Below are 15,746 nucleotides of genomic sequence, written 5' to 3' on the forward strand. Positions count from 1 at the left end.
CCAATATTTGCGAATTTTATAATCTGATAATACTTACACCAAATAACTACACTTTTCGCCCTCGAAAACCGTGTGCGGTACGTGATTTGTGCAATTTAACAGTAATATGTGTACTTTGAGCGATATCGTCGTTTCCAGTTACAAAATTGCCTAAAAGAACCGTAAAATTAAGGTTAATTGATTTAATATTCACTGGATTCAATTCATATTCAAGTCGATTTGTTATTTGTGGTATCAATGAATAGCATAATTTGTGTATTTCTTGCATGGCTTTTATTCAGTAAAATACAAAGTACATGTAAAAGTCACATAAAGTAGCAATGTGTCACAAGTCAAAAGTGCATGTAAAAGTCACACAGAGTGTACGAGTACGGTTTACATGAATTTTGACGGTCATACTGCAAGACACAGACTACGATTATTTATAGAGGTACGTGTATAGTTTTACGTGGCTGACAGAGTTCAAGGACACGTTCTACCCGTTTTACGAATATGCAAACACATTACTGTATGTAATATCTCATTACCGTCTATTAGTAAATTAGACGTAGAATTATTTTACGCCTGGGTAATTCCATAGATTTACCCAGGCGTAAAATCATAATTTGGTGCAATTCGGACAGATTTGTAAAAAAAAAAATCAAAAGCTTTTCAACACTCACAAGAATCTTTACCAAGAATATAAACTATTTATGTGATTTATACAAAATTATACGCATTAGATAAATAGATATCGACTAATGAAAATCTATACTGCTGATGGTAATGAAAACTGTGGATGTGGATGATGGAGGGGGGAATCAGGTTTTATTCACGTCTAGATCGTGCAAGGTTTTAAGGACCTCTTTTTATCGTATAGAACCTAAAAACATATGAAGGGATAAATATAATATCACATAGAAATAAATGAAAAATTCATTACCTTTTACCTCACACTTTTAACTCTGAATTGAATTATTCTCTTAATAACTAAAATTTTATTATAATTTTATTTTGAAGTAATTAATTATGATTGATTGTTCGATCTTCTACTACTGTAATATAAACTCTTTTTAATTAAAAATTATTTTCTACTTTTTAGTTAGATTTGCTATAAAAGCGTGGTATTTTGATTTTTAAACTATACTTTATTCTTTATTTTTTAGATCAATTTTTCAATCAATTATTGGAAAACTGTTACTGTTGAAACTTCCTACCCGCTTTTCTATACGTTGTCCTATTCCCAAAGGTTGTCTGAAATAAATTGCTCTTACAATAATAAAATAATTGTGTATTTGCAAGTACATGGTGATGAAGTTGTACAAGATTAACATTAGTATAGTCCAAACATATTCTACCTTACGGTGTGCAAATATTAAATATCAATGTGGTTCAATACTATATATTTTTACATTAACTGTAGATTATTTATCCCACCAAAAACATTTTCATGTAAAATGTTGCCAAGACGAGATCATATGGCTCGCACTGTCAAAAAGTTATCAGATCTCATGTAGAGCCAAGCTTCTAACTCTACACGCCCTAACTCTACAAACCCTAACTTTACAAACTCTACACCTTAGTCAAAATATGTGGCTTGGCCGTTTCGCTACCGTCACGTGGGCGTAAGGTGAAAAATTTATTCACTGTTTATTACTTTTCTGTTATACAATAGTTCTATTAAAGAAAAAATAAAAAGAAGAAGAATAATTGATATACATATAATACAAATAAAAATAAAGTTATATATATATATATATATATATATATATATATATATATATATATATATATTTATATATATATATAAATGAGACAGGAAAGTCGTCATCTACAACATCGGCAGCCGGTAGTAACGAAACGGCCAAGCCACATATTTTGACTAAGGTGTAGAGTTTGTAAAGTTAGGGTTTGTAGAGTTAGGGCGTGTAGAGTTAGAAGCTTGGCTCTACATGAGATCTGATAACTTTTTGACAGTGCGAGCCATATGATCTCGTCTTGGCAACATTTTACATGAAAATGTTTTTGGTGGGATTTCACTTCTTTTTGTAAGTTGCTTATGACAATATTATAGCTGTATTTTACCTCCGACACATTTTATACCATAAATATCATCCAATCTTCACAATATTCGGTTTAAGCACGCTGTTTTTGATTTTATGTTGAACTGATATGCGAACGGTGACCTCCGCCAAAATTTAAATACCAAAATTACAAAATGTAAATTTTCGACATAAACTAATAACCGATTTTTATTTTTTATGTATTTTATTATTATTATTAATAACAAGGAGTCCCTATATCAATTTTCAGACCTCTAGCATCAAAATTTGCGGAAGTCTCATACAAACTTCCATCTCCTAGTTTAAGGGGTTGGGGGGTAAAAGTTCCAAGTTTTAGAATTTTTTTGTTGTTTGTGTACTAATACTAGCTTACATACCAAATTTCAGCTTTCTGGGACTTCAGGAAGTACTCTATGAATTTTGATGATCATCAGTGAGTGACGAAATCGGGGTTTTTTAGATATCAATAAAATCTAAAGTATAAGAGCTATGCAATTGAAACTTTATATGTTTAATAAGTCCGCTATTGACACCATATCCCCAGAATTTTGTTTATCTGGTATAATCCAAACCCAAGTTATGAGGGTTCAAAAAAACGACGAAGCACTTCGAGAAAAGATAGGTAGTGCTTTTCGTTTTTTTTTTTTTTTTGGCTCGTCTTGGCGGGGGCACTACCGTGCCCCCAGATCATTGAATTATTTATACATTGTTAATATATGATATAATTTCTTCCCAAAACTATATAATTAATATTACCATAATTAAAATGTTTCTTACATGTCATGTTTAGACCTTTGTACATCTTCTCCTAATTATACTACTTTTACGTGTATCTTTTAATGTTGTACAATAAAGAATATATTATTATTATATAATATATTTTCTTATGATTAGGCGTCCAAAAATCATGCGGTTTGTAGGCGTCCAAATAATATATTATTATTATTATCTACAAAAATATTTAAGTTATTATTTGTTACAGGTTATGGAAACAAAAAATATGATCTACATTGTGTCAGAATATGCGAGTAAAGGAGAAATTTTTGGTAAGTATTATTTCATAAAATGAACAAGTATTTGACGTGTTTACTGCTTAAGATTACTTTATAATTATTTGGTTTGTAGGCTTTCCGGAACCGGTCTGTTTTTTGAGAACCGTAATTTTCAATACTTTGGGCGTTTGTGCACTACAAGGAATTTTAATGCCCGGCAGTCCGATTTTTTACGGTCCGATGTGACGTGGAAAACCGAAATTTTCGGTACTTTGTCCTAACGGAACCGGAATTTCCCGGTTCTTTCGGTCCTTTTAGTTTTTATTATATAAAATAAGTGTTATTCTTCAAAACTACACTTATACTATTAAACATTTACTATAATTAAACATTAAGTAGTGGTCGTTGAATTCGACATTTCCTTATTTATCTATTGACTATTCTCGTGTTTAATAGTGTAGTGACATCTATCGAGCAACATACGAACTACGGAACTAGAGAAAACTGATGTATCCTACATCGCGATATCAAAGTTATCAGAGCGATTGAGTATATATACAAGAATCCGACAACAACCGTCGGGGCAGTAGCCCGCCAGACACAACACCCGTCTGGTCGGAAGATCCTTCCTTTTCAGCGGCGGACGAGGAATTCAACACCCCGATCCTCACACCCCCAAAATAGTAATAAATAGGTCAAAAATTAGTAACGTCGTCAGCACAGCTTACCATCGTGAATTGTCTATGTCCATTTTTTTTAGCAGCAGCACTGGTTATAAAGGCTCTATTATCCTAAAGAAGAGATTTTAAAAAGAGAAGAAATTTTAACTCTAAATTTTTCAAGAAGGAAACCGCTGGGATAAATTTTAAATACACATATATGCAGATATTTCGTAAGGCTATTAGTCTTACCAAGTGGAACCTGTGCCTTTTGGTCTCTTGCCAAAGCAGTAGAAAGTAACCTCCTATCAGCCTGCACTAACGGCATGCCATGAATCAGAAGGCACACAAAGCAATTCAAAATGGTAGTTTATAATCTTGGTGTCAAATTAAACTATTGATAGTGAGGGAAAAGCATCGCCAATCATCCTCTGATGCTTACCCTCGAAGCATATATTGAGTAAAAAGCTAGTCGTAGTCATCTTTTTATGCCAAGAAGTTTAATCTGGCATAGAGTTCTTTTGACATAGAAACTAACATATGATCTCCGAAGTATCATACACTCTGATAACTAGTTATCTTACCGAGCGTAGAATGAAGTTGTTGTCGAAAGAGTAAGCACCCTATTATTGGGAATATTTATGTGGGGATGATTGCTCAGAGTAAAACACAAAATACTTTTATTAATTTATTTAAAAGCTGACACCGTTTTCTACCGCTTGTACCACTCCCTCTAATCAGTATAGCGACACTTCCTTTTTACTACATTTCGCTCACTCATACTTACATACTCTCTCTTTCACTCACACTTACGTTCCGTTTCCCACATTTGTTATAGCACAAATGGTGCTTTTTATGCTGGCAGGTCTATTAGCTCTGGGACAAGGACAAGTGGTAGAGAAGAAAAGTTTGAGCTCCGAGCTTCATTGTAGCTCCGTATTTCTTAAACACCTCATTGAATGTTAAGATCCTTGAGGCTTACATTACGAATGAGGTCCCATTTTGAGCTTATTTGGAGAGTAATGCCAAATCCGCTGTAAAAAAGCTCAGGGTATTGAATAGGGCTAGATGATGTTTCGAGTTAGGACTTTGGCTTCTTCTTCGCATATCCTGCCTATGTGGCAGACTTTGGCAAAATGTAATTAGAGTAATGTCAAAATAAAGTCATAAATGAAACACATGCAGTTATCTTAACATCGGTCTGCTATTAACATTTTTCTTAATTTACAAATCACGTAAGTCAAAATTCACCATAAAATTAATACACGACAAATAACAAAACAAAAACTTATAACAACAACTGCAATAAATAACGTATATGGTGAAAGGACCACCGAATATTTGACTCCTCGCTTGTTGAATGGATTAGATGTGGCATTTAAGAAAAGAATCACTACAAAAAAAATTTTTTTGAATTGAAGTCGTATTATCTGAACATTCTGTAACTGTTTGTAACAAACCGGTTTTGCGTCTCGATCGCCTTCCCTGCGTACGCATTTACACCTAATTGAAAGATACATAATTACTTTAATTTGTAGAACTACCCACCTTATTTTTAATTGCCTAAATGAACTGTATTCAAACATAACACTCCGGACAAATCTCTGCGATTTTGGAGTGTATTACTGTAATTTTTTTTAATGTAAGATGAGTTGAAATAAATAATTAAAAAAATATATACAAATTCGGTACAATTACAGCGATCTTTTCCAGACAACCTTTAGAAAAATCACATGAATAAGAATAAAGCGGCATAGAGGTGTACTTTAAAATAATATATATAAACAGATATATACATACACTTAAATAGACATGCAATAGCAGACCTACCAAATATACAAAAAAAAAAACATGGGGATTTCTGTGACAAACACGGACATGAGATTTTTATATATTAGAAAATTTATTATCTAATATATAAAATTCTCGTGTCACAGTTTTCGTTGCCATACTCCTCCGAAACGGCTTGACCGATTTTGATGAAATTTTTTGTGCTTATCCGGTATCTATGAGAATCGGCCAACATCTATTTTTCATCCCCCTAAATGTTAGGGGTAGTCCACCCCTAAATTTTATTTTTTTATTTTTTTGACAAAATTTTTAATTTCTATTTTTTTATGATACAACATTAAAAAATACATACAACCCTAAATTTTCAACCCTCTACCATCAACCCCTATTTTTAAATAGCGTTTAGCGGCAAGACAACGTTTGCCGGGTCAGCTAGTTGTTATATACAATATGTTTTATATTCCCGATTCTCTCTATATAACAAAAATTAATTAATAATAATAATAATATAAATAATTAATAATAAACGCTTCACACTCAACGGATCCCCCAGTAGGATTTTCTCCTGTGTTGGGGGTCCGAAAACACATACAATACACAAACACAACGCCCAGACCACGACTAACATCTATATGGTGGATATAAATGTCTGTCGTGAGCGGGAATCGAAGCCGCGACCGCTGGCGCAACAGCCAGTGCGTTAACGCCAACGGGTCGTCAAATAACGTCGTAATCAGCAGGAAGTAGATTTAAAATAATTTATTACCGAGGTTTATTATTTAAAATAATTTATTACGATGGTATTATGTAGGTAGGTACACGCAATATACGAACAATTTATACTTGACGGAACTTTTGATAAAATTAATTAAAAAATTAAAACGAATATAAATTGGCAGTCCCGACCGGCCCTCGTCACTTGCATTATACTCTGAGGACAATATTAAAGATTCGCTGTAAATATATTGCTTTTTTTGACGTTGATATATAGGGCAGCTAACGCTTAACGATTAATTGTTTATTGTCCCGACTAGAAAAAAGGTCAGGCTCAACCAGATCATGTATCTGTACCGGATCAGGATAGAATAAGGCATGCCAGATCCGGCAAGCTCTATCAGGACCAGGTCTGGTCCAGACAAGGATAGCCTGATGTAAAATATAATCAAGTACGTATTAATAAAGAGCAATAGCTGATGGACACAAAACATCGGTTATAAATATTTTAATTTTTGTATATATTTTGTTCAACTAAAGCCATTATGTTTACTATCTGTCCATATTTATTAATTTCAAACAGTCATGCTTCGATCACTCTTTACACAAAATAAAAGAAGAGAAATTTAAAAATAGATTTTATTTCTTATTAAAGCTTTGATGTATTAACAATTAATTTGATAATCATATGTATTGATTTTACCAATGAATAAGCAATTTTATAATACAAATTAGACTTTCATGTTGGGTCTATCAATTTTCAACCTACGCTTACCTTTAAATACGGATTCACTCCTACACTATGTGGGAGGTATACATATGGCTAATGGATTATCCAGAGAGATATGAATGTCAACAATCTTAAGAGTCATTAAACATATATTCACCTTTGTACACTCGGTATTTGTATGACATCAGTACGTTAACGCCGTAACACTAATAACATTAACATTATTACAGTAAGAGATAACTCCTCGCCTTATTGCCTCCACTGGTGACAAGAGGGCTGGTGCATTTTTTGCCCAGAGAATCGGCATAGCGATTCAACGGGGAAATGCTGCCAGCATTCTTGGCACGATTCCACGCGGACATGATTTATACCAAACTTATCTGTAAATATTTAGTTTTTAAGTTGTGAATTTTAAAGTATAAAATTTATCCTTCAAACGTAATAACCAAATATATGTGGGCTATCTAGCTATTCCGTCAAATTATCTTTCCACCGCAGTCCACTACAAAATATATAGGTATAGTTTCGGCCGGTTCATACAAGTTCGCGCCAAATATCCCGGTTTCCAGTAATCTGTATCCAGCGATCTTGCGTTAAACTTAGTCAAGTTGTGGTAGGAGGTCCTACACTGCGTTTGGCGAGAAATTTTGTTAAATAATTTTAAAATTCTTTTGTTACAATCAATTCATTTTTTAAAATTCTCTTTCGATTTATTTGTAAAAAATCCTTGCCGCTAAAGGTGGTTTCGGTTTTGTTGGATTTGTAATACTAATTATATTGTTAATGTCATAGCTATAAATATACTTTAATTTAAGTGAAACAAATATAAATAATAGATAATACATATGCATATATTTACATATCATTGCTCCGTGTTTGCTCGCAAATGAATAAAAAACCGAATCCAATTAATTATATCGACCGTACAATGCAGGTAAAACAGGTAGACGAAAAAATAGTCATGTAAACACGCACTATGAGAGATAATTCAAAAAGTAATTCTCAGATCTCTATTAAATTTAAATTGGACTATATGACAAGCACCAGATTTCGATAAAAAAAATTATCGTAATCGGTCCACCCAGTAAAAAGTTAGTAACACATATAAAAATACAGCCGAATTGAGAACCTCTTTTTTGAAGTCGGTTAACAAAGTAACCTCGACATCGATTAAGGACGCCCAAAGCCGTTTGACGTTTTGTTTCTATGACGTAAGTTGGCGTGCAATGACGTCACTGGCGGACGGGGTTGGAGGCTAGGGGAGGTGGAGAAGCATTTTTGCTTACAACTGTCGATGAAACCCTCCGTTACGAGAACACGTCCTTTATTATACATGATTTAATTATTAAAATATGAATCCGTGTCATGAAAATTAGTGTTTCATACAGCTGTCGTAGCTTGCTGCAATGTAGTAATTAACGAAACTATAATGGTATGACAGAAGTGCATTCATTTGCATTTGCACTTTATGATGTATCAAATTAACTAAGTTATTTGAGTTTATTATTTATTGTGTTGCATCAAACGTTACAGAAGATTTTAAATTACTCGTACTTACTACTAAGTACGTAAGTACTTACGAAATCAATTCTGATTGACGCCATCAATCATAAATTTATAATGAACTTTTCCTTGAAATACAAATGTTTCTTTTTTATAAATTTATAAGTGATTTAAGTTTTTATGGAGAGATAATAATTGATTATTTACGTCACTAACCGCTAAATATATAATTGTGTTTGCTCGCAAACGATAAAAAAACCGACTTCAATTACATCGACGAGTAATACAACGTAGATCGACGAAAAAATAATCAAGTAACTACGCGTTATCAAAGATTACTCAAAAAGTAGTTATCAGATCTCAATAAAATTTATATGTGACCACATGACAAACATCAACTTTCGATTAAATTAAAAATTATTAAAATCGGTACACCCAGTAAAAAGTTATTGCGGATTTTCAAGAGTTTCCCTCGATTTCTCTAGGATCCCATCATCAGATCCTGGTTTCCTTATCATGGTACTAAACTAGGGATATCTTCTTTCCAACAAAAAAAGAATTATCAAAATCGGTACATCTAGTAGAAAGTTATGCGGTATAATACAACGTAGGTCGACGAAAAAAGCGTCAAGTAAAAACGCATTATTAGATATAACTCAAAAAGTAGTTGTTAGATCTCAAATAAATTTAAATGGGACCAATTGGCACACACCACCTTTCGATTAAAACAAAATTTGTCGAAATCGGTCTACCCGATCAAAAGTTCTGATGTAACATACATAAAAAAAAAAAAAAAAAAAAAAAAAAAAAAAAAAAAAAAAAAAAAAAAAAAAATACAGTCGAATTGAGAACCTCCTCCTTTTTTGGAAGTCGGTTAAAAATATAATTTTTTATCGTGTCGTGGACCTGAAAATGTGAAGTGTGCTCCTTTTAAGACTTTGTTCGTATTTACGACGGCCTCATTTATGTATATTTGATAGTACGTTTTAAAATTATCTTTCTGTTTTCAGTTTACTTTAAAAGTTTTTTACGTTTTATCTACTTAGCAACATTGTGAATTTTTTTTCTACCACTACGTAGATACCGTTTAAATATTAAAGTCAATTCAATATAGAAGTAAATGATTATTTTTTTAACCTTTGTGTCGCCTGTTGTAAAAAAGTACTTCATTTCGTAAAATTGGTTTATCTGTATCATATTATCTCTAATCCCTAATTCCCTAATAATATTATGTAATTGTGAATGTAAGTTTGTTTGTTACACTTTCACGCGAAAACTGTATAAGCTAATCTATACAAAAAGATAAAATTGGACTGTCTGTTTGTAATGTTAAAATGACCGCTTTTTACTAAAAAAAAATTATGTATACAGCTATATATACCAAAATAACATTTTTTATAATTTTTGTCTGTCTGTCTGTGTTTGTACCGACTAATCTCTAAATCGGCTGGACCGATTTTGACGGGACTTTCACTGGATTTCACCTTAGATAATACGGGGTAACTTAGGCTACTTTTATTTTAGATTTTTTTTTATAACTCTGCGTACTAAACAATAATGATTTTGTTAAATTCCACGCCGACGAAGTCGCGGGCGCAGCTATTAATATTATAAATGCGTAAGTTTATGAGGATGGTTGCATGTTTGTTACTCTTTCACGCAAAAACTACTGGACCGATTTTAATGTAAATTGGTACGTTGATGGTAGCAGGAGATCTAGAATAATACATAATGTATGTATTTATGTATGCATGTATCTATCTATGTATCCACGTATCTATCTATGTATGTACTTATATGTATATGTGTTTAAGTAAATATAATTACTTGCTTATGTCTCAGTTTGTACACCTACACCGACACAATACCTCCTCCTCTGCCCCTATAGGTTGCCTGCAGGCCTAGCATGCGCGCCACGACAAAATTTTGTCTACCCCTTTTCTCGTATTATCTCTCTATGTCTACAGTAGCTAACATGCGTGCACGCGATACTCTTCTCGTTACGTCAATAGAAGAGATAATCATTAAATTTTAGTGATCTGTGATATTTATCTCTACGGAAGCTAACATGACATCGTAATTTTGTCGAATTTTGTCGTTTTAGGAAGAGAAACTTCTCGTTTTCAATATTATCGACGAGAAAGACGATAAATAAAAAATAAATAAAACCGGGTGCCTATTTTTTGTATACCATGGCGTTTCCCTATTATAATTATATAATTTCGGTATACGAAGAGCGGGAAATGCGAAAAGTCGAGTGAAGTGTGCCATATAATGACACAAAAAACGTATTTGCGCCCTATTGCTTCTTATTCTAAATAATAATAATAATAATAATACTTTATTTCAGACCAAAGTATAAGTCCATATTGGGATAGTACAACAAGACAAGACAACATTCAGAATAAAAAACAAAACAAAATGATATTAAAAAAATCAATAAGTAAAAATAAAATTAAATAGAATAAAAGTAAGATCAATAATCAAAAAAAAAAATTCAAAAATTCAAAAAATTCTAAAAATTAAAAAAAAAAAAAACACAATGCGTGATAGAATTACAATTATCTAATGTGCGACAAGATATAAAGCACAACACGAGCATATTGTTTTACATATATAATTAAATTCATTTACTTACGCCGTTTTATTTTCCATATTAGATTTTTTAAATTAGATATACACTTTTTATCTTAGCCAAAAGGCCACTCGTTTGAAATTATACAAACGTTGGCTCATCCCGGTTTGGCACGATTGGTCAATAACCTTGTAAATTCAACTTTACGACATAAGAAATAAGAATGATATTCAGTTGTGATTATGGTTGATAATGTTTCTCTACTCGACAAGGCGAAGTCTTCGGAAGAGAATTTTGTCTCTCGTAGTGCGCATGGTAGGGTAATCGAGAAAATACTCGATGTAGACATTATCTCTCTCTCTCGTCAAGAGATATCTCGTTGTATGCATGCTAGGCCGGCTGGAAGAGATCGCTCTTCAGCTATAAAGCCGACCTTTGTACCTTATGATACTCTGTTAAAATCAATCTGATATGTATTATATCTGTTTTGGTGTACAATAAAGTGTATTGTTATGTTACTTTATCCCCTATTACTTTTTTCCCTGCGGATTCCCCCGGGATCGGAAATTACACGGGTAAAGCCGCGTGGCGGAGCTAGTAGGGTAGGGTAGCTAGTATATGATACGGATATAAAGACGTAGTGTTTCGGATTTTAAAAGTATTGTTCTCGATAGTATATTGAGGCTGATGATGCCTAAAATTATGTAAACAATAAATAATCTACCTATCCGATATAAATTTCAACAAATAATTGAAAATAACATGCTACCTACTTTCGGGAGCGTGGGGCAGATGAATAATTTATAGGTGCACCTGCGCTGAATGACGTCATTCGGTACCAATTCGAAAAATAAACACTGTAAAATTAACTATAGCCTATTTTTCAACACCTTAATTACAAGATGTTACATTCGATCTTATTTTAATGGGCTGTTGTGATAGCGATCGCGGACTCGGTCATAGCTCATGAGAAAAGTTTGTAGTCATGCCGATGTTTGTCATGGGCTGTGTGAATATGTTTGAATTGTACGAGTAGGAGACCCACAGGTCTATGATTTTACGAAATCGTTAAGTACTAAATTAAAAAAGCAAGTATCTTGTAACAGTTAGTAAAAATATTAGAAGTTAATCCGTAATTGGGTGTAGTAATACGTGTCACGTCATAATAATTATTATATTTTTTTGCACAGCAAGTATTTAAAACGTTCTTCTTTTTACTTAAATGGTGCCATACTCGTAATGCTAGTTATTAAGTCATAACTAATTACGTATAGGACGAAAATATTCTACTTCTAAAAAGTGCTCGTTCACTCGCGATATCAGGAAAACTACAAGTATACGCAAGAAAAAGTTCTCTTGGAAAGTCTTTTGAAAAACTTAGTTTGCATAAAGATATTGAATAATGTAGGGAAGTTTAATTTATTTGTTTGCTTTTAAAATTTATATACACATTTTGTGTAAATTTTTCAGTGTAAGAAAAAAACGGCATTCAATTAAATTAATAAAAGTAGCGTGAGAAAAATGTTAAGACTTGTCGAGTATTTGCTTTTGAATTTAATCACGAAAAAGCTACTTTCTATTTTCAAATTAATTACAGGGTCTATTTAAACGCAAAAGTTAATTTGAAAATGTATAATATCCATATCATTTGTAATTCAATGCTGAGTCTAAACTTAATAAAATAAAATGTAAGTAAATGATGATGATGATGAATGATTACAAGCACTAAGAAGATTTTGTTTATAAATAAAAATCGGCAATTTTAACTATATAATAATTAAGCTCTTTTTTGGAATGTCGTTTCTCTCAATAGAAGAATTATATGATTGGTCTTTGTTGATATTTACGTCAATTACTTTTTAAGTTGATTAAAAAATGAATAAATATAAAGTTTATTTTTGCTCGTTTCTCAATATTAAATAAACGTTGATAAATAAAAGTTATTTATAGATTCCGATTTCTTAAGATACTCTTCAGAATATAGTGGATATTGTTGATATTTACATAATTATTGACTATTTTTGGCTACAAAAATTTTGACAGATAGACGTTTAAAATTTTTCTGTTTATGTGTAGAGTCCAGATAAAAAATTCAGTTTGCGTTATTGTGCCCTTGAACATTATAACAATACTCAAGAATTGTATGCACTCACTGTTTTAATGTAATTAAACCGCAAAAAATTTTGTACTCTATTATCATATTTTGTTTTAGATTACATAGCGAGGTACGGCCGGATGGCAGAACAAGCAGCAAGGCGAAAGTTCTGGCAAATCTTATCCGCTGTGGAATATTGCCACGAAAGGCGAATTGTACATAGAGATCTCAAGGTTGGTGCGTCTGAAATTCCTACAAGTTTTATAAGTAAAAATCATCTTTAAAAACTTAATCCAAATATTAGACTAAACAAATAATGTTTTTTTTTCTTTCTTTAAATATTGGAGTCGTTTCTTTTACTACAAATTTCTTTTACTATTTAAGTAACGTTATGTATGAAAAAAATAATACAAAATAAGTCAATATTCAAATCTCTTTGAAATAGAAATAAACAGTATGATAGCGCTTCAAAATGCTTCGACTGAATAAAATTTCAAAAGTAGGTTAGGCGATGACGGAAGCATAAGCTGATCTCGTTTAAGTTAGGATAAGGTTGGCATTTTACATAATATATGGAAAATTTTAAGCCTAATACCAAACATTAAAACCATTACACGATACATGTTTTTGGTACTAAGATTTTTGATAACACTTTGTAAAAATAGTACTGAACAAGTATTTAAAAATATATATAATATTGTAATTAAATATTTTAACGGTTCTCTTTAAAAACCTTTCATATTAATGTCCTTAAAAATATATGGCGACTCATCGGTGTTGAATGGTCAACGTTTTCTCATTTAGGCGGAGAACTTGTTACTGGACGCGAATATGAATATCAAAATCGCAGACTTCGGGTTCAGCAACTATTATGCGACGGGAGAGCTCCTAGCAACGTGGTGTGGGTCGCCACCTTACGCTGCGCCTGAAGTCTTTGAGGGAAAACGTTACACCGGCCCTGAAATTGACATATGGGTATGTTTTACTTTTATTTTATTGTAGATTTATGAGATATGGAATAACATTGAAATCGTTTCTTTTATATAATCAAAATCAAATTTCAAAATTAAAATACGACTTTATTCAAATAGGCCCCATGAGCACTTCTGAATCGTCATTTACAAATTAAAACTTTAAAAATTATAGTGTAATAATATAAAAGAAACGATGATATAAAAGGAAAAATGTGAACTCTTTGTGTAAGATTGTTAAAATTAAGTCTATGAAAAAACTTGCAAAATTAGACTTCAATCTATATATACTGACAAAAAAACACGATTTGATTAATATTGTAAATAAAATTTCATTAATGTGTCAATACGTTCACATAATAAACAATATTTTTTTGCTGACATTTTTTTTAAAACTATTTCCATGAGTTTATTATAAGAAGGTTAAGGACGTTAACGTAGAAATTTTATTTACCTCGTATAAGATAAATAAAAATGTTTTCAGATAGTAAATTTACTTAGTATGATAGACGGTTTGACGCAAATTGACTAAATTAAGCGAGCTAATATTATTTTTATAATTTTTTACATTATTTTAACGCAGTAACGACCTCGCTTATTTCAGGAACTTAGACTTTAAGGTTAACAAAATAAGAAACATGAAATATTCGGTGAACGAATTCGTAGCAATTTTTCATTTAATAAGATTGGCAAAATTATTCTTGTTGATTTTTAATATGCTCGTAGTTTACTCGTAACGAGCTGCTTTAATTTCCTTTCGGAATAATTTATGCCTTTTAAATGCTTTTAACGTTGCTAGTGAGGTCGTTTAATTTAAGAAAATTTTATATAATGAGACAATATTACGAAATGTAATACATGTGTAAAATTTGCTATTTAAAAGGTTTTGATTTGCTGTTGATTTGTTAAAATGTTTTTAAACATTCAAATAATAATGTACCAACAATAACATTGTACGTAAGTACACTTGTTTTAAAATTAATTTTAAAGACCCACAATAAATTGTTTTGCCTGTTAAGTGCTTAGAAACTCTCTAAAATCGTCAAAGCAATTTCGCAATGATTATTTTTTAAGTAATTTTCCGAGTAGTGCATCAAAAGCCTATCTTACGTATTCTATTCAGAGATGTCTTCAATGGTTCACAGAGCCTTGGGGTGGTGCTGTATGTATTGGTTTGCGGCGCGCTACCTTTCGACGGTTCAACCCTTCAATCGCTCAGGGACAGAGTGCTTTCTGGAAGATTTAGGATACCTTACTTTATGAGTGAAGGTGAGTCTTTTCGTTTTTGCTATTTTGCCTTAAGGCTATTTCGTAATTGTTTCTTTTTGGTTTTTTTTTATTGTAAGAGCGGGAAATCAAATAATTACATGGCTTTTGACAATAAGGCTAACGTTACTACTGTTTAAAGCTTTACTACTATAGTTTATAATTACTTCGGTTGACATCTTTGCCCTATCATGGAAGTTGTAAACCACGCATATACGTTAGTAAAAAAATTAAATATAACATGTATGAAAATTTTCCTAACATAAAACGAGTATTTTAAATATCAGTTTAATTCGATAATTTTGTAATACCTATTTGAATTTAAAGTAATAAGCACTATCATAGACCAATCTAAGTAATTTAAATATCAAGTTGTTAGAGAGATTTAATGCGGGTGAATCTCGACAG

The 15,746-nt window shown here is 31.8% G+C and overlaps 1 protein-coding gene across 1 annotated transcript in view; it reads left to right on the forward strand.

The window, feature by feature from the left end:
• Positions 1–15,746, forward strand: part of LOC123660786 (serine/threonine-protein kinase SIK2) — a 56,338-nt gene that overhangs the window by 24,125 nt on the left and 16,467 nt on the right. Inside the window, exons 3-6 of the mRNA XM_045595824.1 lie at positions 3,025–3,088; positions 13,219–13,334; positions 13,906–14,076; positions 15,218–15,341. Of these exons, the coding sequence (XP_045451780.1) occupies positions 3,025–3,088; positions 13,219–13,334; positions 13,906–14,076; positions 15,218–15,341 (475 nt within the window). The remainder of the gene's footprint in view (positions 1–3,024; positions 3,089–13,218; positions 13,335–13,905; positions 14,077–15,217; positions 15,342–15,746) is intronic.

This window comes from Melitaea cinxia, chromosome 16, assembly GCF_905220565.1.
Source record: "Melitaea cinxia chromosome 16, ilMelCinx1.1, whole genome shotgun sequence".
Classification (NCBI taxonomy): domain Eukaryota; kingdom Metazoa; phylum Arthropoda; class Insecta; order Lepidoptera; family Nymphalidae; genus Melitaea; species Melitaea cinxia.